Source organism: Cervus elaphus, chromosome 15 (genome assembly GCF_910594005.1).
Source record: "Cervus elaphus chromosome 15, mCerEla1.1, whole genome shotgun sequence".
Classification (NCBI taxonomy): domain Eukaryota; kingdom Metazoa; phylum Chordata; class Mammalia; order Artiodactyla; family Cervidae; genus Cervus; species Cervus elaphus.
In genome coordinates, this window is record NC_057829.1 from 78,728,820 (window position 1) to 78,754,592 (window position 25,773).

The following is a 25,773-nucleotide window of genomic DNA, read 5'->3' on the forward strand; positions in this document are numbered from 1 at the left end:
TAGCTGGAAAGGGTGTCTAATGAAATTCCCAGCTGTTTCATAATTTTGAAAAAGGAATTTCTTCCTCTGTCCTTGAGATATTAGCTCTGGCTTGCTTTCTACAAAGGGACTGGTATCTAATTCAGGGAACTCTGGCTGTTTGGTTGGGACAAGTTTCCTATTTGCATCAGATAGCACGCACCATTCAACCATAGCGCGTGGTCTCTTGTGGCACCTTGATCTTTGCTCCATCTCTTCAAACTCTCCAAGCTCAGGGCAGACAGGCCCTTTGGCCAACATCATGTTCGGGCCGTTGATAATTCACTCTTGTGTGTTGTCATTGCTTTGGGGTTGTTCTTGAAATGGTGGGTCTGACATGGTCTCATTTGTTTAATCAAAGAGCAGGAGCAATAAAGATCAGGGGTGTATGAATCCAAGAGATCAAGAACAGTTTGAAAGAGAATGAGAAACTGTGCTTTCATTTAAACAGGCATTTTCTGGCCCCACAGTTTATTGACTTAAGTAAGTCGTGCATGCCTGACTACATGAATGAAAACTTATTTTCCAAAAGACAGCTCCTTGGAGGCCACTATTTTGTAAATAATAACAACAGAAATACATGTTAGCTGGATTCTAAGAAAAGAATTTGCTAATTATATAAACTCCCACTGCTCTTACATCTCTTTTCCCAAGCACTTAACACTGATTCAGAAATGCTTCCGCTCCCCCACTTCCCTAGCTCAGCAGATGGAGTGTTTGGGAGTGTCTGATTTAGACTACAAAGGGGCAGGTGGGGGATGGGGATACAGCTGGAGACAACCCATCCTTGGAGCATGTGCAGGATAGGAACAATCTTAATATAGACCAGATCAAAGGCCATAGCAGCTCTTGAGGAGCCGTGGCCTATATTTGATAAGCTTGAAGACACAGCTTCTAAAACATTTCTTACTACAGGATTAAGAATTTTAAAAAAAAAAAAATTTTTTTTTTTCCTAAATGGAAACCACATTCCTATCACACTTTGGATACAGTTTGCTATACTTAATGAAAAATAATCTGTGTCATTCTCAACTTACACTTTTTCTACTAGAGCCTTGGAAAAAATCAAATATGGAAAAATAAATATTTGGGTGGCATTCTAAATTTCCTCTCTTTATTGTGCCCTTCTTCCTTCATGTGCTCTATTTTAAACGCTCCAACACCTCCAACACCTCTTGGTCAAAGATACTCAACATTCTCAAGTGGACTGTATGTGCTTCTAACTGGTTTTGCAATCTTGCTTTTTTTTTCCTCTCTGAAACGAGTGGGGCATGGCTAGACTTGATTTGGGGGCCATGGGTCTCCATGCACTTAAGTTACTATTTTATGTTTTGCCAAAATCAACTATGAGATGCTTTCTGCAACAAGCCCAAACCTCAGCAAACAGTTCTTGGATTTTGGTGGCACCTTCAATGCAGGGCAATAAAGGACAGGAAGTAGTGAATCATTTTTTGCTTTTAGTGCTGCCAGAGGAAGCCAGAGAAGATAAAAGGTTTGGCCTGTTCCAGTACTGGGGCAAATGATCGTGTTTCTAGGTCACCATGTTAAACTGAAATCACCCCAAATGGTATAAACACTTGCTTGGCAAGATTTTTCTTGTTTTGGTCTCACCGAGAAGCAAGTAGGATCTTAGTTCCCTGACCAGGGATCAAACCCACACTCTATGCAAAGGAAATGTAGAGTCCTAACTATTGGACCACCGGGAAAGTCCTGGCATGATTTTATAAGAATCTCTCTAATGAGTTGTTGTGGCACATCCTTCCCCCTGTTTATTTTGTCAGTAATTTATTTTCAGACTGACGATTTGGTAACTCTCATGTGCTTCTATCTATGAAGAAAAATGCGATCTATGTTGGTGAAAGATGAGGCTGTTTACAATTTAATTTATGTGTTGCACATCCACGCATTCTTCACTGAAGGCTACCCTTGTTAGCTCTGGTAACTTCCATTTCCTCTTTGGTCATCTGAAGCTAATTAGAGATGCTGTTTATTACAGAAGTAATCAATAGCTTTCTACAGTAGATTACATAGAATCCGACCTCTATGCAATTAGTCCAATGTAGATACACAGATACTTTAATTAAAACAAAATATGCTCTGAAGAGATATGTTTTCACAGATGACTGGAATTCCAAGTATTTCAACACATTTAATGTGTTTATTCAAAGTACGAGTCTTTATGAAACCTTCCACTAATCGAACTTGTTTGATGAATTTCCCTTGAAAACATTTTGAAGTGAAAAAACTCGGTACTTAGTATTATACATTTATGTTTATTAACATTTGGATATAAATGTACTTCAAACACCAACAGAGCTAAAAGACTATGCCTTCATCTTGGGTTTAACAGATTTCCCACCCTAGTAATTGGATTAATTCTTACAAGGCAAAGGGAATCATCTGTCGGCAAAGGGAATCAGGATGAAATGGGCACTGTGGGCTTCCTCCTCCATCCACTCTACTGATGTCGGAAGAAAGCCAACGCTTCAGACACTCTATTGGGTGGAATTTCCTCGCCTCTGTTCAGCTGCAAAGAAACATGGCTACTAGCACTCAATCCTTGTAGATTTCAAATCTCACCATTTCAACCAGACTTCAGAAGTGCACTTTCGGGGCTATTCACTGAAGGAAGAGAATGATGGAAGAGACGTGCAGTTAACAAGTCAGATGCCTTATATCCAAAGTCCCTGTTCTGTGTCTCTGGGCCAACTTATCTCCATGGACCTAATGGTGACCGTGACCCTCTTCATCCCCCAAACATTTTTTCTTTTTTTACAGAGTCAGTCACAGTCTATCACGGAGGACACAGAACACAGTGTGAGCAGATATCTGATGACTTCAGACCTAACCGATCCACAGAGCGGCCAAGCCATCACAGTTGCAAGTCAAGACAATCCTTAGGAAAAGAGCTGTGTATCCTGGGCATGGATCTGCTTCCGAAGACAGGGCAGCACGTCCTGTCTCCTGTTCCAGTCAAAGCTGCCATTGTCAGGTAACATGAAAACCAAGGTCCTGGTTTGTGTCAACTGGCAATGGTGCCATTTGTAGAGTTTGTAGAACATTGACGAGTAGCCACCTGTTTTCCCACAGGTATGCACGCTTGTGTTTCCAGAAATGATAAAAGACAATGCTTGGCTGCTCTGTTTCCTGCTGCCTATCCACAGTAATGTGATGCAGAGCTTTCTGCTAAAGCATGAGGCTCCTCAGAGTCTGCTGTTGAAGGCCTGTCTTCGAGAAGTCAACACTGGAGCTAATGCTACTTATGAGAGGACAACAAGCTCCATGTATTTTGTATTAAACCACCGGTAAAAAAAAAAATGAAGACAATATCATTACTTTCAAAATATAGAAAGTCAATAGTTGAAATCATTTAGTAGTAAAATTTTTTTCTACATATAACCTCATACATGTAAAGATTATTAGAATGATGCTTCAGCTATATTTGCCTCTTGTTAGTGTAAGGGCTTCTCACTCAAGTAAGGCTTGGGAGACTGTCTCAATGCTCAAGGTTCTGTGACGTCTCACACCCACTCTCATTCTCTATTTTGACTAGGAGACAGACACTACATTGGATGTGGCAGGTGTTTTTTTGTTTTCGTAAGAGAGTGCAGAGCTGTCTACTGTACATAAACATCAGCGTGGAAAACGCTAATACATATAGAAAGAACACTGGTACAAGCTTGTTTGTACAAAGTCCATCAAGATTGTCTTGATGAGAATCTTCGCTTTGTGACAAAAAAAAGTTTGGCCTCCACGTACCACTGCCGTGGTATGGTCATATCATCAAAAAGCAAACCTACTCCAGGAGATATAGAAGATTCTTTAGGAATACTGACTCCTTCTCTAGCTAGTCGAGACCAGAGTGAAACTGTTAAAAATCATCAACCTTATCAGGATTTTGAAAGCCAAGGCTCCAGTTCACTTTACAGCCACATCAACAATAAACCATCCCTTTACAATCCAACGTGCCCCAAAGCCTTCTGAGTGTGGAATGTAGCACTGTATCGGGGGATCCCATATAAGCCTTAAGGATCACAAGAAGCTTTCTTAGGAAAAAAAAAAAGAAAGAAAGAAAAAAGTTCCAGTAGGATGAAACTGTTTTAGCAGTGTCTCAACTGAGCTCCTAAAACTGGAATTTCGGATATACAAGAGGACAGGAAACAGATAACTTGGTTTTTGTCTTTTTACAGGTCCATATGATTCTGTAAATGCAGCTACGATGCTTCGGCCAAAGATAAAGACAATAGGGTGGACAGGGCAGTTACCACCAGGGCCAGCAGTGGGCTCAGACCGCAGCTTGGAGGAGCAGCCATTGATTTTGTGGTTATGTGGCTGGAAGCCCCAGCGAGACCATCCTTTTCATAATCACGCTGTAAGAAAGAATGTTTTCATTATCACCCACTGCATGTGTTTGTTCTATCACGGCATATTTTAGCCTCATTCTTTCTCTCTCCGATCCCTGCCCCCAACTAGCTGTACGGTTTACCAAAGCCAACCCAAGATTTTTACCCCTGCTCCTAAGGTCACCCATCAGCTGTGCAACACAGAACCATTCTCCCTTTGGGTATCACCGACTGAGGAGGGATGCTTGCTCTCTCTATCATGAAGGAGGGCAGGAAAAATCACCTCAGGAAGCCTGCCCAGGCAAGTAGGGATTCACAGAGAGATGAGTCACAAACCGCATTGGAGCCTGGCAGTAGCCTTTTCCTCCGCTGGCTGGTTCAACCCTGGACTTTACAGATGGAGGATTTGCCCTGCTTGTCAGTCAGAGTCCCAGCCAGGACCCAGGCTCCTGGACTCTCAGCACAGCTGTTCTTCCCCAGGATGGATTCCTTCATCCCCATCCCTAGGACCTGCTCAATCCCAGAAAACCACATCCTGCCACCATGAGCTATAACTGTAAATTGGGGAGGGTAACGTGGCCTGCATTGGCTACTTCTGGGTCACTGTGAACGTCAAAGGAGCAGTCTAGGGGACATCTGGTAAGCAGCAAGAGGTGTTATGTATCTTCTCTGTGCCGGTTGAACTTATGTAACTGTGGTCACAGAGGTTCTCATGGTACCGGGACAATGGTATCTGTGCTGGTCCAGTTCTGAGATGAGGATCCCACACTTGGCGCTTGCTTTGTACACCAGGATCTGCACCTGGCTCCAAGGGCAGAGGGACACCAAGGGAGACTCGGATTTTTGGGGGGCCCGAAACCTTGTTGTCTTTGAGTCCTTTCACATCACACCCTGTTCCAGGGTGTTTCTAGGCTCTGTTTCTAGATTCAGGGAGACTCAGAAAGAAACAACTTACATCAGAAAGACAGAGGTGGGTACTGCCTGATATGTTGGATTTCAGCTTCTGTGCCTGGGAAAAGACAAACACACAATTATTCATACATACTATGGAAGAGCTGGAGAAGGAAATGGCAACCCACTCCAGCATTCTTGCCTGGAAAATCCCATGGACAGAGGAGCTTGGCAGGCTACAGTCCATGGGGTCACAAAGAGTTGTACACGACTGAGCGACTAAACCATTTTGGAAGAGTAGTTATTGATGATCAACAGTATAAGGCCGTGTCATTGTTAGAAATATGTGAGTCACAACCATGAGCCCAAATATAATTAAAACTTTTCTATTAATCCCGTAAATAAAGAGATAACAGATAAAGAAAATTTTAACGACCTTTTCTTTAACTCAACATATTACCTTTTCAACATGTAACCAGTATAAGATGATTCATGAGATACTTTTCTACATACTTTAAACTTTCACACTAAGTCTTCAAAATTTGGTGTGTTGGACAAAATACACCTCAGTTTGTACCTGCCCCCTCTCAAAGCCACCGCACAGGTTACAAAAGAAAAAAGTTTTAAAGTCATTTATAATCTATACTCATTTATAGTTCTGAATGTTAATGTTTATGAAGTGCCTTCTAGGTAAAAATGTTGTAATAAAAATTCTCATTCATCAGTAACATAGAGATAGGTTTTCCTGAATCTTGTGTATTTGTTCATTTGTTTATTAGTTGTTCCAGTCCACAAACACTTACAGAACAATTTTCCAGGGTTGGGCATATGACAAAAGATGTGGTCCTGGGCTCATGGGCCTGCCTTCTGGTGGGTAAACCACTCAGCGCTGGGGGCCTCAGGCACAGGGCAAGGACTCTGACAGGTCCCTTCCAAGAATCGTGAAGGGTATCACAGACCCCAGATCTGTCCATCTTAAAACTGCTTCCTGGGCAGTTATAAGTTCCTGAGCTGTGAGGGCTTTAAGCTCCCTATTTTCTCACAAATGGAACAAGTTTCCACCGGGTTTCCACCTGAGAAATTGAGTTAGAGGAAAAACTCCATTGCTCAATTATAGTAAAAACTGCTGACCCAATACAGCTCTCTTGTTTTATAAAGGAAAACAAATTAGAGAGCAGAGACGTTAAGTGACTTATTCAGGGTCACAGAGTGATCTAAGTTGTCGAGTCAATATTTAGAATACAGGTCTCTGAAACTTCTGAACGGAATCGTGCTCTTTCCTGTTTTCCAGTGTTTCTCCCAGAGATCTTAGCATGCTTGACTCTTCATGTGCTACTTACTTGCCTCCCAAATCCACTCAAAGAAACCCTCCTATACCCCTCCCCCTGAAACTAGGAGCCCTTTGGTAGCAAAAGACAGAGAGTTCGTTTGCCAACAGGATGGCCCTGGTTAAGCATCACACCTGAATCTAGGAGCATCTGGGCAACCAGCTCTGTGGGGATGCACTGGCAGGCTGCCTACTGCAAGACAACTTTTGCGACTTGTTGAAGACATGCTAGGCTGAGATCATGTTATATTCACACAAGGAGTAATTTATTGACCATAATGCTACTTGGGAGGCATCATAATCTTTACCTATATTTGCATATGCCAGCTGTGAATATGAAATCGAAACCTTTAAACAGGCATCAAGAAAAAGACACTGTGAAGCACCCCTGGGCTGTTCAAAGGTCACTAAATGTTACGTATAAGAAGATCAGAGGGCAAATCAGAAGAGGGATGGAGCCTTCCTCAAAAGCCTACTTTTAATCTATATTAATAGCAAATCTGGTCCACTGCATTGTAACCTATAGAGAATAATATGTAGAACTTTGCACATTTTATTTCTGCTCAAAGCTGGAATTGTGCCAGACACCAAAATGGCCCCGAAACATCACATTCTGTCTTTTCTTTTCTAGGCGGTAATCTATAAAAGACATAAAACCTTGCTAAATACCTTTGCATAAGTAAGAAGTTCACTAAGACGTCCAACTCTTTGCAACACCATGAACTGTAGCCTGCTGGCCAGGCTTCTCTGTCCATGGGGTTCTCCAGGCAAGCATACTGAAGTGGGCTGTCAATTTCTACTCCAGGGAATCTTCCCAACACAGGAATCAAACCCATGTCTCCAGTATCTATCTGCATTGGCAGGCAGGTTCTTTACCACGAGCGCCACCTGGGAAGCCCCTAATCTGTAAGAGACATAAAGCCTTGCCCAGGGCCTTTGCATAACTAAGAAGTTCACTAAAACGTGCAGAGAAGGCAGCCTGACTTGTCTGGGACACATTAATCCTTCAATTTGCTTCTGTGCTTTTGTCACAGTTAAGCTACACCTCCGTGTCCTAGACTGCAGTGCCCACTAAGAGATCCAAGGGCTGGTTGGGCTTCCCTCCTATTTTGTTCTATATGATTAGCAACAGACTGCAGTGTTTTTCTCTTTGTTTGCACCGTCTGAGAGACTCACTGGCTACACTTCTAAGTCACTTTAGAAACCTGCTGATGTATTAGAAAAAACGCCCATCTATATTACCTGATTGTGAAGGGGCTACCACCACCAACAGAGTTTAAAAGGTCTTGGTGCTGTGCTATGCTTAGTCGCTCAGTCGTGTCCAACTCTTTGCAACCCTGTCACTACTTTAACTAATTTTCTTAAATGGACTCTGCATTGACACAGGTAAATTTTGGTCCTAAACTAGTCACTGAGAGTTCAGCTGTGTACAGGATTACAGTTGTACAACTGTGTAGACATGCCCTGGTCTAAGTTCCCAGGCTGTTGCCTTCTGTCTGAGAATGGTTGGGATGACTGGTCAAATCACACAGGAAAATACATGGAGACCAACTCCAAGCCTGTGAAGGCTCTGGGCTCTTCTTCCCTGCAAGGCGGGCCTCTTGTTGGCCTCTGTCTAAAGTAAATAGTCAACTTCTGGCCTTGTCTCCCTGCAGCCCTATGGCTTCATTAAAGCTAGAGGCAGCAACTTCAAGCTCATCTGGCTTCAAGAACTATTCTGTGAGCAGAACTGGATGAACTGCTGAGGGAAAGTAAGCATGTGCCACCAAGCTTCTGCAGTCTCTGAGAAAATGCCTTCTCTCCTGTCAAACCCATGACCAATCCACAGAAGCACTCAGCACTCCAGAAGCTCAGCAGTCCATGTATGCCGGCTTCTAAATACTCTGCTTATATAGTGAGTTGACACTGCTTCCCATCGAGAGGTTGGGGGATCCCGGAAACCCTCACAACCTCAGAGGCAGGGCAGAGAAGACCCTGCGTTCCACCAGAACCTCATGAGAACCACAGTAAGATCTGTGATATGATTAGGAGGCAGAGGGCAGATAACACTTGCATAAACGAATCAGACTGCACACAGACATGAGATCTTTTAAATCCCACACCAAACCTGGGCTGGAGGGCCAGTGGTCTGCTGCTTGGACTCAATGGTGTCAGCTGGGTGTCCAATGCCTCTAAGGGTTCATAAGCTGCAGATGGAGGGGCAGAGCCTGGGAATTTATACCTGTGCATGCCTAGCAGCTTGCATGCTTATAAGTCCTGTATTCATTCTGAATCCTTCCTGCGACCACCAAGGGTCAAAAATCCCCCTACACATATCCAGAGCCCACTTAAGAAAATCCAGCTCTTGAAGTCCCTTGTAGAAGCCTGAGCAATCTGTTACTTCCGCCATGAAATTAAAAGACACTTGCTCCTTGGAAGGAAAGCCATGACAAATCTAGATAGTGTATTAAAAAGCAGAGACATCACCTTGCTGATAAAGGTCCGTATAGTCAAAGCTTTTTCCAGTAGTCATGTATGAATGTGACAGTTGGACCATAAAGAAGGTTGAGCACTGAAAAATTGATGTTTTCAAATTGTGGTGCTGGAGAAGACTCTTGAAAGTCCCTTGGACTGCGAGGAGATCAAACCAGTCAATCCTAAAGGCAATTGATCCTGAATAGTCATTGGAAGAACTGATGCTGAAGCTCCAATACTTTGGCTACCTGAAGCAAAGAGCCAACTCATTGGAAAAGACTCTGACGCTGGGAAAGATTGACGGCACAAGGATAAGGGGGTGGCAGAGGATGAGATTGCTACATAGCATCACAACCTCAATAAATAGGAGTTTGAGCAAACTCAGGGAGACAGTGGAGGACAGAGGAGCCTGGCCTACTGCAGTCCATGGGGCCGCAGAGTTGGACATGACTTAGCGGCTGAACAACAACGACAACAATCCTGAGTGCTTTTTAAAACATCAGCTATCACTGTCTTACTAGTCATGTCTGATAAATGCAAACAGATACAATTACAGGGCATCTCCCACTTTTAACTATTACAAAGATAATTTACATATTTTGAACATGGACTCAGTTGATGAAAACTGGGACAGTCCCAGGAAAACTGAAAACAAAACAAACCAACAAAAACTTCTGAGACCTTGCAAAGTATAAGGTAAGGTAGAAGAAACTGGGAGAGCACCATTTCCAAGTCCTAAATTGATAAAAGCAGGAGTGTAGTAATGGAACGAGTTCCATCTGCCAAGCCCTGCTTATTAAGAAGACAGAGGACTTCCCTGGTGGTCCAGTGGTTGAGAGTCTGCCTTTCAATGCAGGGGACTCCGTTCTATCCCTGGTCTGGGAATTAGGATCCCATATGCCATGTGGAGCAGTCAAAAGAAAAAAAGATATACAGGGGCCCAGCATAAAGCTTGACTAGCTAGATCTATCTAGACACCAAACCGTACAGTTTGTGGCTTTAAAATATGATCTTTTTTTTTTTTTTAAAGAGGGATACAAAAGAAGAGAATGAATTTCAGTTTTTCTAAAAGTCAATTTTAACCATAGTTCCAGCATGTTGAAAAATGAATTATTTAATCTCTTTTATGAAAGAGGGTTTCATATCACCTAATTCATAGTTATGTGGTTATGAGAGAAGCCTCCAAGTTGGGGGAAACCACCAAAACACGGGACCACGAGGTTTTCATCTTGAGACAGTGAACAGGCTGCTGGAGAAACCCATCCACAAACCTGTAGCTTTTCTCTCTTTCTGGAACTTGGTCTTTAGGCTCTTCACAACCCTTATCCCTCCAATAGTCTTATAAAACTGTCACTGGCAGTAATCCCCAAGTCCAGGCATGTCACGTAATAGAATTTCCATGTCACTGTAATTGCAGCCAGACTCCACCAGTCCCTGGCACTAGAGGGTTAATAAATGCATTAGATGCTATTAATCTCTGTTACCTGGAGTCAGACGATGACTCTCCTGCTTTTTAACCCTGTGATTAGCATTTGGAAAGCCTGCCTGGTGCCAACTGCTTTCCTGTACAGAATGCTCAGACATACATAGAGTCCAGAACTCTTTGTCAAGCTAACTCATCAGGCACCGCGTGCCCCACGCGTTCTGGCCACAGAGGGCTCTCCCAGAGCCTCGGGTGGGATCAGGCTTTGGAGTTGCACACTTGCTCTATTTACGAAACTGGAGACTTAATAGCATACCCACTTGCAACTTGGCTTTTGCTGCCCCAGGACTAGTGTTTAATCTTGGGTTTTTAGGCAGCTGTCAGCCAGCAGGGCATGGAACATTTCTCTACTCTCCTCCATGTATAAGAAAAGCCAGTTTCTGCTCTACCTCCAGAAAATAAAACTGGAGGAAGTTGCTCAATCCAATAGCAACAGATTGCCCAGGCTGCAGCCAAATGGTCATAATTAATGATGCTTCTGGTTCTTTTCTCCCTTGCCTTACTGATTAGAGAGATTTGCTATATTAAGAACCTGTTTGCTTAATGACAGAATACAAGCAATAAACAGAGAAATACACAGACTGTAAAATGCAATCAACTTTGCTCTCCAGCACTCACTAAATACCGAGCTGTATCTATCACACTTGTCAATACCAGTTTATCAGCATACGAGCCTCTTCTGCAGCACAAATTGGACCGTTGCTAGGGAAAACCATTGCATGAGCTCTTTCTGAAATAGTCCAGAACTCAAAGCCACTTCTCAATTTAAATCTGCACATCTTATATTTTCTCATAAGACAAAGCCTAAGAAGGCTGTGTACCTAATTTGAAGGATAACAGAGCAATCAGTTATTACTTTCTCATTTTTCACACTGCATTTTAACAAAATGAATTCACCTGATTATAGACATTTATGGGTACACCTTACTATGTAACAACTCTGTATGTGCACGTGACACATATTTGCCCAAATTAATTTCTACACACACAAAGAAGACAGAAAAAAGAAGCTGCCTGCCTAGTGGATCTGAGCAAAGTAATGGTCGTGTGCCCAGTGGCACACTTCTCAGCTTTTCAGATTTTGCCTGTTGACTTTGGGAGAGGCAGGAGATGTTTTATTTCTGGTCAGGTCACAAGCAGTTGGCCAGCCTTTCTAAAATCCCTGTCCCTGTCTGTTTTGAAACTCACCTTCCGGGTGATTTGCTTTTGCTACGAACTTAGTAACAACTGCTTGCAACCACTGGTCTGAATAATGTGTAGTCAAGTCAGCGTGTAAAACAAGTGGACACATAAATAAGGTCTGCTCTGAGCCCCTGGGTTTGGGTGTTTGTCTTTCAGAGCCTATGTTTGGCTGTTTTCTCCAAGCTGATTTTTGCCAGCCCCATGGGTTGGGAAGGGGCAGAGAGTCTGTGAGGAGGGTACTAATGAGATGGGAGTGAAATAATTCTTGGGCAGCTTTCCTACCACGTCTCGTCTACCTACTCCCTCCAAGACACTGTGTCTGCATATTACCTGAACCTCAGCCAAAAGGCTTTCATTATATTAAGCTCTAAGAAGACCTTATAAAGATGTTTCACTCAGTACAGGTTTCGGAAGGCTCACGGGTGCCAAGTTTAGTTAGTCTGGCAGACTCTGGGCAGGTTGAGGCCAGTCATAAGAAGGGGGTGGGGAGAGGACTGGAGGCCTGAAGGCATACTTCCTCATCCCAAGAAAGCATAGGCTCAGATCCCAGTTGGGCTGTTCAGACAAGGCCTCCAACAACCAGAGTGCAGTGAACTCACTGCATGAAGTGAGTGTGTGTTTGGGTGATATGGATTCATGTTCTAGAGTCTAGAAGTTATTGGAGACTTGGTACCTGTGGGTTGTTCTAAGTGTAACATTGCAATTTAGGTTGAGCTTAGAGCCAAGCCTGAGGAACTTCCCTGGTGGTCCGGTGGTTAAGACTTTGCCTTGCAATGCAGGGGGTGCAGGTTCAATCCCTGTTGGCATTAGTGGTAAAGAACACACCTGCAAATGCAGGAGACATAAGACATGTGGGTTCAATCCCTGGGTCGGGAAAATCACCCTGGAGGAGAGCATGACAACACACTCCAGTATTCTTGCCTGGAGAATCCCATGGACAGAGGAGCCTGGAGGGTTACAGTCCACAGGGTCGCCAAGAGTCAGACATGACTGAATTGACTTAGCATGCACGGCCAAGCCTAGAGTAGAAACTTTCTAACCTGACCGCCCTGGGGGCTGGGCCCTTGGTCATTAAAGAAATTAAGTTAAAGAGCAAAATCACTAAATCACTTTAAAATTACACATTTGTATCCATTTTTTAAAATTTAGAAACTCCTTTTTAAAATCACTGCGGTAAGAACACTTCACATGAGATCTACCCTCTTAAATTTTTAAGTGTACAACAGCACGGTTACGGACAGGCACGAGGTTACACAGCAGGCCTCTAGAACTTACTCATCTTGCATAACTGACCCTGCGTCCCTGCTGAACATCTCCTTATGCTCCCTTCCCTCAGCCCCTGGAAACACAAATTCTATTCTTTGCTTCCATGAATTTGACTATTTTAAATACCCCATGAGAGTGGAATCATGCAGTATTTGTCCCTGTGATGGGGATGTTTCACTTATCATGAGGTCCTCCAGATTTGTTCACATCGTTGCATATTGCAGAATCTTATCCTTTTTTAAGGCCAAGTAATATTCTACTGGCTGTATTGTATCAAACATTTTAATTTAAAAATTGAATGTCATACATTGACTGATTTTTGGATACATAATCAAGGCCACTTTGAAAAGTTTTTTAAAAAAAGAGTTTGCTGACTGGAATTCCCTGGCTTACATTCTGCCTAAGCTACACCTATCATTTGAAATCTACAACATCCAGTTTTCATTTCTTTAAAACAGAAATGACTTCTGTTTGATACCCACCAAGGAATCTCAGTGCACAATTTCCCTATACTTAAAATTTTTTTCTCAGTCTTTTATTGTTGTTTGGCCTACACCTAATCCAAAGCCACTTTTAAATGGAAGCGGAATTTAAACTACATTGTAGTCAGCTTATTTAATTAAAATGTTCAGTAGTTAAGTCGTGTCCGACTCTTTGTAATCCCATGGACCCTCCAGGCTCCTCTGTCCATGAGGTTCTCCAGGCAAAAATACCGGAGTGGGCTGCCATTTCCTTCTCCAAATAAATAAATAATTAAAATAGGTAAGCAAAATACCAAATACAACAGCACCTAAAGGTTTGAGAATAAATGATCCTGAATCTTTTAAGCTTGCATCTCCACTGGAGAAAGCAAGGGGCCCAGGTGAGCAGAAGGAGAGAGGCCCCTAGTGTGGGGCATTCAGCCTGCCTTGGGCATCGGATGTTTACAGGGGGATGGTGGCGAGGTTGGCTTATGTGCTGAATTGGTTAAATGTGGGTCAGTTAGAATTTCTAGAACTGATTGAGAACTCTAAATTGAATGATTTAGAACTCACTCCTGGTACCAGCTTGATTGATATGGTATGCTATAAAGAACACAGGTTAGGAAGGGCCTGTCCTGGCTTTTCAACCATCATCTATAATTATTATAACTGCACCCTGCTGCCCACTTCACAGAGTTGTGAGAATCAAATGTGATACTCGTGTTGGAAGTGCTTTTAAAAATCCAAGTTGCTGTTGATGATCTCTGAGCTCTTCTATGGTCCCCATGCTGAGTGTTCTCGGATTCAGGCAGGGGTGGGAAAAATACAAAAGCTTCAGCTAATTTGCCTTGTGAACGTGATATTGAATAGAACTGGCTCGTGATCTTCTGTGTTTCCTCGGATTTAAAAAATGAATGCGATGAAAGAGATACAGTCCTGTAAGATATATCAACAGTCCTCCATTAGCTAAGCAGTCCCTCGGGCTGGCCTGTCAGTCTCCCGCACACCATAAAAGGATGTCTGCAGCCTGGCGCTTGTAATTTAACACTAATGGCAGGATGGCAAGTAGCGCTGTGTGCAGACACTGTCTACAGCAGGGAGCTTAACGCGGCACTCGGCCTGGCCTTTCTTCTTTCCCTAACTTCACCAGATCATCTTACATCTATTTCGCTTTCCCCCAAGTTGAGGCAAACACAAGTTGCCAACTACATCAGAGAACCGGGTGTTTTCATTCATGCTTAACTTGCTTGATTAGTAAAATATTCAGACAAGAAGCAATTATGAGCTGCATTTTAGAAAATTAGGTCCAATTAATAGGAAGATTATACCAAACATTGCTTGAAACAGACGTTTTGGTTTGGGGTGGGGGAACTTTGTAGAGCCAATATTCAGTGATCATGGTGTAACAGTGACTAGGGGGGAAAGCCCCAAAAGGAAGCATTTGTTTTCCCAAATGTGCATTCAGAAATGCAAGTGTGCAGACAGCAGCAGAAAAGATTCATCGTGGTCCCTGGTGAGAGGTGCATAAAGCCAATTTCATCAGACACGCGCCCTCATCACCATCAGATAATATTTATTAAGCCTCTCATTCTCCTGTGCATTTATGTGCTGCGGAGAGTGGCCCTGTAATGGTTCTGTGACTTATGGTGGCAACTAAGGTTTGATATAAAACGCCCAGGTCTGGAGACAGATGGACCCTGGGCTTTTGTTCACTTGCTGGATGGGAAGACAGAGCATTCATGGGGCAGCAAGAAACCAAGCAAAGGCAAAAAACTGAGGAACTTTTTTTAAAGACTGTGCTTTTAATAGCCAGAGAAAAATGTTCTAGAAAATAGAGGAAAACCAAGTAGACTGATAGTGATAATGACTGTGATGATCATGACTGCTACTCTTTAAGAATAGCCTTCATTGGACTCTGTGTGGACTCTATTTGGGCTCTGTGGGAGAATTCAAGGGTGGGATGTTTCGAGAGGACAGCATGTATATTATCTATAGTGAAACAGATCACCAGCCCAGGTGGGATGCATGAGACAAGTGCTCGGGCCTGGTGCACTGGGAAGACCCAGAGGAATCGGGTGGAGAGGGAGGTGGGAGGGGGGATCAGGATGGGGAATACATGTAACTCCATGGCTGATTCATGTCAATGTATGACAAAACCCACTGCAATGTTGTGAAGTAATTAGCCTCCACCTAATAAAAATAAATGAAAAAAAAAAATTCAAAAAAAAAAAAGAGAATAGCCTCCATTGATAATGATTCCATCCACATGTTACTGAATGCTCTCCAAGAACTCAAATGACTTTCTGAGGGGTGCAGTCCCCTTTGGTACAGATCAGGACACAAGGGTTTCAGAGAGGTTGGGACCTGCCCAAGTTTCCCCAGCTCTGAGTGGCTGTCTTGAGATTTGAATCTCTTTGATTCTGAATGTAAAACTCATGCATATTAACTCCATGCCAGACATGGTGAACTGAAGTTTTAAGTTGCTCACTCGTGTCTGACTCTTCGCAACCCCATGAACTGTAGCCTGCCAGGCTCCTCTGTCCACGGGATATCCCAGGCAAGAATACTGGAGAGGGTTGCCATTTTCTCCTTGAGCGGATCTTCCCCACCCAGGGATAGTCAAAACTGGGTCTCCACATTGCAGGCAGATTCTTTACTATCTGAGCCACTAGGGTACTCATTACCTATTATCACACATATTCCTTAAATCAACCCTTAGAATAATAAGGGTAAGACGCCTGGGGTCACACAGCCAGCATGGACAGAGCCAGCTGAGGCAGCCTAGAATCAACCCAAGGGATCAGAGGTCAAGCCAGGCCTGGTGGGTTCTGCTCCCCCAAGAGCCCCCAGAGGTGAGCATCTGTCAGGTCACATCTAAGGTCCCTGAAGCCAAGGGGCAGGCAGGGGACAGCTGCCCTGGGGGAAAATCCTGCGATGTCTTCTCAGTGCACACCATCTTGAGCTCGCTCTCTACCCTTATCCACGATGTGACTGGCCCTCAAACAGGAGGGACGCAGGGGAGGGGAACGCTTCATTGAACCTCCCCCCCAAGAGAACCAGAGCCATTTTCCTCCCACAAGTGAGCTCCACAGCTCAAACACAGGCACAGTCTATTATTCAGGGAAGCACTGTCGGTTAGAAGTCCTAAGGATAAAAGGTCAGTAGGGGATACAAGAAATTGGATTTATTTATAGTATGCGATCTAAGTGTGCTCAGAGGTATTCTTGTAGGTTCCCCAGAACAAGAGAACATATTTATAGCCAAGATGGTGCAGACGTCCTATTCCTTTTTATTAAGCATGTTTATTACCCAGCAATTGGGTTAAGCAATTGTCCAACTGCTGAATTACTATCCCTCTGATGGGCTGGCCTCACTGCCCTCTGGACCACAGGGGCTGGTGGCCTGATGGCTTTACCCAGAATGCATCAAGGGGGCCTACTCTTCCCTTCCCCATCCTTAAGTGGCTATTTTCCCTTTTTGAGAAAAGTAGCAAAAAAACCCAAAAATGTTTAGGAGAACACATCATAAATGGGTGACCATGTGAAATTATTTCAACTTGAGACCCACTTCCACAGGGTCCACACCCTGTACAATGCCCACATTCATTCCCCAGATTATTTTGGGATAAAAGCCACTGAATGGTCCCTTCGTAAAGGCTCCTTCTGTCTCATGGTCAGCACAGATGAACCAAGAGGATAAAATAATGATATAAACAGTTACTGTGCTGGAGGCTCAGTAACTATGCTTAAGAATTTTAATTTGTTTAATTATCACAACCCTCCAGGTGGCCTGCACATTACCCCCATATTACAGACGATGAATCCAAGGACTGGGGAGCTGACACTACTGTCTGCTGCAGTCTACAGGAAGGCCCGATTTTATTGTAGCAGGAAGTCTTGTCCTTCAGTATTTTCTACTTCGAGGCACATGGCCTCTTTTTCCTAAAAAAGCAACTTTGAGAAATAACCATGCCACTCTTGATACACCATCTGCATGATCCCTTGTCCAGCATCGGCATGGACAAGGCTTCAGGTATATTACCTGAATGTGAACTTGGTTTGGGAGAAAAAAAAATGATGGCCTTGCCTTGACTCTCCAAAGGAATCCAGAATTATTAAGTGATACCCTCCCCTGATATGACATAGGGGTTGTCGAGTGCTGGGGTGGGGAATAAGTGCAGATAGCAGCTGAAGCCTGGAGCACATGACTGTCCCTGGGCAGCAACAGTGCCTTTCAGCTGTGGCATCAATGCTGAGATGACCCTGACCTGCCAAAAGATATCCAAATGCCATTGGATAATGGACAGCCTTATGTTGTTCCTAAGCAACACCAAATTTCAACTAGAAATTCTCTGGAGCTGACTAAGAAGGGTGTATCATCTAGAGCAGGGCTTCCCTGGTGGCCATCGGTAAAGAATCTGCCTGCCAACACAGGAGAAGCAGGTTTGATCCCTGGGTCAGGAAGATTCCCTGGAGAAGGAAATGGCAATCCCACTCCAGTATTCTTGCCTGGGAAATCCCATAGACAGAGAAGCCTGGTGGGCTACAGTCCATGGGGTGGCAAGAGTTGGACATGACTTGGGGACTAAACAACAACAACAATCAACTAGGGCCCTAAGTGTGAGATAGAAAAGGAGATAAGCTTGCATCATTTCCAGATGATACAGGAGATGGGCTGCAGTCACTACGGATGACCACTCCCCTGTTTACTTCTCAGGTGGGCAGTTCAGAGTCAGCCTCCCCACTATTCATGTAACAGACATGGCTGCTTACAACAGAGTAGAAACAGGCTGTGGGCCCCAAGTCCTCAGATTGCATCTCAGAGAGAAAGGATTCCAGCCACATAAGGCTTCCTCTGACTGATGCCATTTCTCTGTAACAAAAACAGGGCTCTGAGCAAGAGCTCCACCCCCCTCACAATCCTGGAGAAACACACTGCACCCAACCATTCTGGGACTGTATTCCCAAGGTATGCTCTGTATGCTCCATGGTTATTGGGTTTGCGTACCTGGCCCAGGACCTCTTATCTACTGACTTTAGTGGTGGGATGATATACCTGGAAAACCCCCAAAATATAATAACACGAACTATAACTCCAATGATAACATGACACAATGCCTTCTCCCCGATACCATATGCCAACACTTTAATTTTGTGTAACGAGGAAATCAATCCTGAATATTCATTGGAAAAACTGATGCTGAAACTGAAGCTCCAATACTTTGGCCACCTGATGTGAAGAGCCGACACACTAGAAATGATGTCGGGAAAGATTGAGGACAGGAGGAGAATGAGGTGGCAGAGGATGAGATGGTTGGATGGCATCATCGACTCAATAGCCGTGAGTCTGAGTGAACTCCAGGAGATAGTGAAGGACAGGGAAGCCTGGTGTGCTAAAGTCCATGGGGTTGCAGAGTCGGACAGACTGAGTGACTGAACAACAATGATAGTGTACAATTCTATGATCATGCGGGCTTCCCTGGTGGCTCAGAAAGAATCTGCCTGCAATGTGGGAGATGTGGGTTTGATCCCTGGGTTGGGAAGATCCCCTGCAGGAGGGCACGGCAAACCACTCCAGTATTCTTGCCTGGAGAATCCCCATGGACAGAGGTGCCTGGGGGGGCTACAGTCCATGGGGTCACAAAGAGTTGGACATGACTGAGCAACTAAGCATAGCAGAGCAATGTAGTAATGTAGGGCTCCCCATGTTGCCACTTACACCAAAGAATGGAGAAGTAGGGAGTTATCTGGAGGCATTTATACAAGACTTCTTAACTTCTTAGAGTTAAGGGTTGGGGTTGAAGTAGTGAGATCAAGGGGCTATTTGTAAAATGCAGAATCTTCTTAAGAGAAAGCCAATTCACTCCCTGTTCCTACTGAAACTTTCACTGGCCTGGCTGCCATTCACCCCGTGGGGGCCACAGGCTTATTCCAGCTCTAGGAGATTAGGGATATAAGAGGGAAAAAGGAGAAAATTATAACTCAGAGACACTGTACTCTGTGTGCTTAATTTGCGGGGCTTTGTGGCTGAGAAAAATAGATGTCGCGATCTGCCTTTGTTGAGAAGGTGACATCTGGGTTCATTAAAGGTGTACAATAGATTTGGATAACGGCTATTTTTCTCAGTCATTAAATTGGTTTTTAGGAACTTTACACTCTCCCTCATTTGAACAATTATTAAACTATAAAATAGAATTGCGCAATTGCTAAAATCGTAATCTGAAATTTTACAGCCAGCTATAAAATGTTATATTATTAAACTATACTGAAGATGCTCGAGCCCATTACAACTTTTTAAATGAATTATAAAACCCTTTACTGCTGATAAAATAATCTTAAATTACAGTATTGTGGATTCCAACAATATGTTGAACTGAAGTCAGCTACCATGCTAATACACCAATCACAAAGAAACCGTTACTTGAATTAAGTTTGCAGAAGCCCGAAATCTGATAGCATCTGATTCAGCAAGGCACACAACACCTGATGTCTGCAGGCTTCTCAGGAGAGCTGGTCCCCTAGGGAGGTGCCTTTCCTCTCCCCATATTCCTTCAACCATAGAACCACCAACAGTCAGAGCCTCTCATGTCCAAAGGCTGCACAGGGGACACTTAGAGCCCTGGGGATTGAAGAATTGCTTATGATAACAGCAAACTTCTCCCCTTAAAGTCACGCCATAGGCGAGATTTTTAAAATGTCAAATGTTTTGTTGCTGAGTGCCTGCCACTTACGTGTTATGTTATGGGCTCAAAAATTCATACATTGAATTCCTAACCTTCAGTTATCTCAGGATATGACTATCGGTGGTCACATGGGTGACAATGGATGGAGACAGGATCTTTAAAAAGACAATTAGGTTAAAACGAGGCCATTAGGGTGGCCCCTCATCCAATCTGACTGGCATCCTTATACAAAAAGGAAATTTGGACACACAGACTCCAAGGTGTGCACACACAGAGGAAAGGCCACGTAAGGATACAGCAAGAAGGAAAGGCATCTACAAGCCAAGGAGAGAAGCCTTCGGAGAAACCAAACCTGTTGACACCTTGACTTTGGACTTCCAGCCTCCAACACTGTGGGAAGGACTGAGTTGGCCAAAAAGTTTGTTCGGGTTCCCTACCCAATACATTTCTGTTGTCTTACCGCTCAGTCTACGGCAGGTACTTTGTTAAGGCTGCCCCAGCAAATGAACACAAGGGATGACACCGTGCCCTGTGCTACAAGGTGACGTGTATATGTACCTACTAGGAAGCCTAGCCTCCGAGATGACATTCCTGTGTTTTGGTGCCCATTTTACCCTGAAAGCTTCCATTTCCAATAGGCTTTGACTACACAGTTGAAAATGCGTTCTGGCATGCTGGATTGTATGGCAGCCTTAACAGAGTCCTACCCAATTCTGAACTCTGAATTCAAGCACTCTCCTGGATGAAGGGCTTTGAAAACGCTCTACAAGCAGTTATTTCCAAAAGTGTTTTTACAACAGCCTATTTCCTCCCGGGGCTAACATGGGTGGATTTTGGGATACAGCTTCCTCTGAGCTCATCTGCTGGCACCTAAAACCGGGAAGATTAAGTCCCAGGAGGTCACTGTCAGTCTCCACGCAATGAGTAGCTGGGCCCATCACACAGGGCCCCGGGGCCACTTGGCAGTCTGGTCCCAAGCTCCAAAAGCAGGCTGCTGGGGGAACCCAGGGGCCGCAGGCGGGTAGGGTCCCCTGAGGCTTCATGCTTCTGCTAAAGGAAGACCATCCCCACCCCCTCCAACCCCCCGCAGCTCATTTCTCCCAGGACATAAACTCCCTCTGAGCAGGAGAGCATTCTGCAATGGAAACTCCAGGTGCAGCCAAAATTTGGAAAAATTTTTTTTTTTATGACACACAAAACACAATGGGTGCTAGAAAACACTGTGTATTACACAGAAATGACGGCAACCTCACAGAAACCGCAAACCAAGTGCTACAAATAACATACTGCACCAAGACTGTTTTCTTAAACAAAAGGCCCAGGAAATGGCACCCAGAAGTCACACTCATCTAGATTCAGCGCATGTGCTGAGGGCTCAGTGCTGACCCATCTGGCACTGGCCTCATGATCCCAGTGGGTTGCAGCCCCTCCTAAAACTCCCCCAGCCTCAAAGTCCATGCAGAAGAAACCCAACTGCAGTTTGGTCTGAACACTTCTATCCATTCTGGTTGCGGAGTAGAAGTCTTTTGACGTGTCACCAGTAGGGCGCTTATCTGGGATGCTGGATGGGTGAAATTATCACTCAGAAGGGCTGAGGCCTCAGAGAAGGTCCGAAGGCCGCAGACACCTGTGGGTCCCTGAATGATGAGAAGCGGGTCAAATACTTCTGTTGACACCGCTTAGGATTCTATCACGGGCCTCACTCTGAGGCGAGTGTGGCCTTGGGGAAGCTAAGTGTCGCAAATTGGGCATGTGGTGGTCACCAGAGCCCCTTTTCACATTGCTCTTGCTGGCACAACTTAGATTTGGTCCAACGCACCCATCTGCTCCTCCATCTCCTGATGTTCCTCACCACACACAAGGAAGAAACCCGAGAAGACTCTCACACACCGCCGTCTCTGATATTAGTAGAAAGGAGAGAGGGCTTTTGAAGCAGCCCTCATTTCCTGGGCGAGTGTGTGTGCTCAGTCACGTCTGACTCTTTGTGACCCCATGGACTGCAGATCGCCAGGCTCCTCTGTTCATGGTATTCTTTAGGCAGGAATACTGGAGTGGGTGGCCATTCCCTCCTCCAGGGGATCTTCCCGATCCAGGGATAGAACCCGAGTCTTCTTTGTCTCCCACACTGGCAGGTGGATTCTTTACCACTGAGACACCTGAGTGGTCCCCCACCAGGGGTGAATATGTCCTGCAGGAGACACTTGCTAAGTGTGTGGGTCCACTTCTGGTTGTCACAGTTGAGGAAAGGGGCTCCTGGCATCTAGAAGGCAGAGGCCTGGGGTGCTGCTCAACAACCTGCCAGGCACAGGGCAATCCCCACAACAAAGCATTACCAGGCCAACAGGCTAACAGGGCTGAAACTGAGTAAGCCTGACCTACAGAACTCTTCAGTTCATAGCCAAGAGGTCACTGAACAGCCTTTATGGAAGTTTCACAATTGAATTTTTAGCCAGCTGGTCAGAAAAGCGGGTGGCCTGGAGACCCCTGGAGTTTGGCTGGCATCTGAAGTGGGCAGTCTTGTTGGGACCATGCCCTTAACCTGTAGCATCTGTGATAACTCAGGGGGCTAGTGTCAGAATTGAGTTGTACCGCAGGACACCAGTTGGCGTCAGAATAAGCATCATTACCTTTCTTTATGCTGGTTTATGAACCAGTCTGGCACCTCAATCTGCCAGATGTTCAACAAGAATTTAGAGACTGATTTAGTCTCTATTGGATGAAAAATGTTATCCAGAAACAAAAAGGTAAAATGTTCTGATTTACGTATTATACAGTATAGCCAGTTAAAAATGCACAGAGGAGAAATAGGCTGCTGTTCACTTTCTCTTCTCCTGATCAAGGCTCTATGTGTCTCAGGTCTATCATCTGAAAAATGGGAATCATAACAGTAGTAACCTCATGAAGTTACTATCAAAATTGAATGAGTTTATATACATAACATATATGCACACATACATATTGTTGTTCAGCTGCTCAGTCATGTCCGACTCTTTGTGACCCCATGGACTGCAGCATGCCAGGCTTCCCTGTCCTTTACCATCTCCTGGAGTTTGCTCAAACTCATGTCCATTGAATCAATGATGCCATCCAACCATTTCATCCTCAGTCACCCTCTTCTCCTCCTGCCCTCAATCTTTCCCAGCATCATATAGCATATATATATATATATATGTATTTATGTAATGTGCTTAGAATAGTTCTTGACCCACTGAAAGAACTATTTGCATATTTGCTTTATTAATACAAAACCATAAAAAGCAGAGGTGATGCAAATTACCAAAGAAAATAGCTCTAGGATCTGTCATATGAATAGATTTTAATGTTTCCTAAAGTGGGGTTTGGGAACCACTTGCATATGGGACATTATTTAGTAGCATAAAAAACATTTTTATTACTTTAATATATATAATGATTTTTTAAATATAGAGAGCTATTGCATTGATTCTGGTTTCACAAATGTTATTAACAGTATGCCTATTAAAAGACACTGAGTTTAAAGATAAATATTAGGCAAATAAGAGCGCTGGTGGAATGCAGATACAGGAAAGACTGCAAACTTCTGGTCTTTGAGGCTAAGAGGCAGGGTTAGCTCTCAAACACTATCTTTTTAGCATATGAGAGTGCTTCCTTTTTACCAGCGTGTCACCTCTTCCCAACGTCAGCACTAGTTCAGAAGATGTGGCAATCAGAGTCCTACTCTGACACCCAGGCTGGACCAAGACGTGACTACTGTCGTGGTTCCAAGTTCACAGCACTGAGAGTCTGATTTTAGGTGGTTTTCTCATGAGACTCCTGGGCATGGAGGGATGGAATTTCAAACAGTTCTAATCCCAGGTCCTTTCTTTATTGTCTTGGGTTTCCTTTCCTTCTTGGCCAGCTGTCCATAGAATATTCCTCCCCTTCCCCTCCTTCCTTGGGACATTCTACAATGACCACATAGTAGAACCAGCAGGATATCATGAGGTTCAAACCCTTCTTGCAAGTTAAGGAAGCAAAACCTAAAGGGCTCCATCTTTCCTCATCCATGTCCACCCCCACCCCCGCCCCACCCAAAGCAGAGAACAACCTTCCTGTATGGCTCCAAGATCCAGAGCTAAAGCTCATCAATCATCGTAACAGTGGCCACTTCCAAGTGCAAAGGGCTGGCTAGTCACACTGAGCCCTCTGCGTAGCGGTGCTAGTTCTCTAATCCTCACAACAAACCCAAGAGGTGGGTGATAACTTACAGGAGACATTTAGAGACAGTAAGAAATATGCCCCAGGGCAGAGAGCAATGGGAAGTGAGCTAGGAACCTAACTCAAGTTCAACCAACTCCAAAGATCATGCTCTTCCCAGCAAAGCAACTTTGAGGTTGTCAACCACAGGCTGAAAAGGAGGTACCTGCCAGGCAGCTCTAACCACTGGTAAGGATGGCATGAGTCCAGGGGACAAGTCTGCCACGCAAGGGGCCGGATGTGGAATAAGCATCTCTCCCTATCTCCTTCTTAGCTTCCCATCCTCCCAGCAGTCAGCCTGTGCAAAACCCCACCACCCTAGCCTTCCTCTCCAGCGCCTCTTCTCCAGAAGATTAACGGGACGCCAAAGCACCCCATTGCTCTGCTAGCATAAATTGCAAGGAAAACATTTAGAATATTGATTAAGTGCTTCATGCTAGAAGATTTAAATTTACCTCCTGTATTTCCAGGATTAGCTGACATAATGGGGTCAGTCTTCTGGCACAAATGATTTACAGAACACCCATTGGCAGCTTTCCTTTTAAAACTCAACACTTAAAATTTTCACTTGGTCACAGCCAGCAGAGTCCTGGGTATTTAGCAGGGTTGGATAATTGCCTTCCTGCCATACTGAGACTTTTGGGGTTTGGCCTGTCTGGGAAGAGCTTCAAAATCATTTCCGGTCTGGTCTGGCCCTATCCAGGCAGGTGGACTTTGTTTAGGCCTGATGAGGTACTGGGGCAGTAGAAGGGTAAGGCATGCTGTTTTTCCAAGATGGAAGATCTTATCAGATAGAGATTCTTGCAATATTCTAATATTGAACATTCAAATTCAATATTCAAATATTCTAATATGTATGAGTTAAAGAGGTTATATGCAGAGGTTAAAGACAGCCAAATTGCATCACCCCCTGCCCCTACTGGGCTTCCTTGGTGGCTAAGCTGGTAAAGAATCCACCTGCAATGCAGGAGACCTGGGTTTGATCCCTGGGTTGGGAAGATCCCCTGGAGAAGGGAATGGCTATCTTCTCCAGTATTCTGGCCTGGAGAATTCCATGGACTACAGTCCACGGGGTCACAAAGCGTCGACACGACTGAGTGACTTTCACTTTTACTTTTCACTCTCCTGCGCCTACTACCAACCTGTAAATGTTGTGCTTCAGCACACAAGGGGCTTCCCTGGTGGCTCAGTGGTAAAGAATCTGCCTGCCGATGCAGGAGACGCGGGTTAGATCCCTGGGTTGGGAAGATTCCCTGGGGAAGGAAATGGCAACCCCTCCAGGATTCTTGCCTGGAAATCCCATGGACAGAGGAGCCTGATGGGCTACAGTCCATGGGTTTGCAAAGAGTTTAACACAACTCAGTGACTAAACAACAACATACAAGTGCCCAATGCATTTCTATAAACTTCAAATTGTACTTGGCCAAGAGAAGGGACTGTACTGAGGCTTT

General features: G+C 44.4%; 1 protein-coding gene across 5 annotated transcripts in view; it reads right to left on the reverse strand.

Annotated features, from left to right (window-relative positions):
- Window positions 1-2,271: 2,271 nt before the first annotated feature.
- GFRA1 (GDNF family receptor alpha 1) overlaps window positions 2,272-25,773 on the reverse strand; it is a 224,586-nt gene continuing 201,084 nt past the window's right edge. For all 5 annotated transcript variants that reach the window (XM_043926537.1, XM_043926538.1, XM_043926534.1 and 2 more), the window contains 2 exons: window positions 5,317-5,370; window positions 2,272-4,388 (listed from right to left, as the gene is read on the reverse strand). In XM_043926537.1, the coding sequence (XP_043782472.1) occupies window positions 4,233-4,388; window positions 5,317-5,370 (210 nt within the window). In that variant the 3' untranslated portion in view covers window positions 2,272-4,232. The remainder of the gene's footprint in view (window positions 4,389-5,316; window positions 5,371-25,773) is intronic.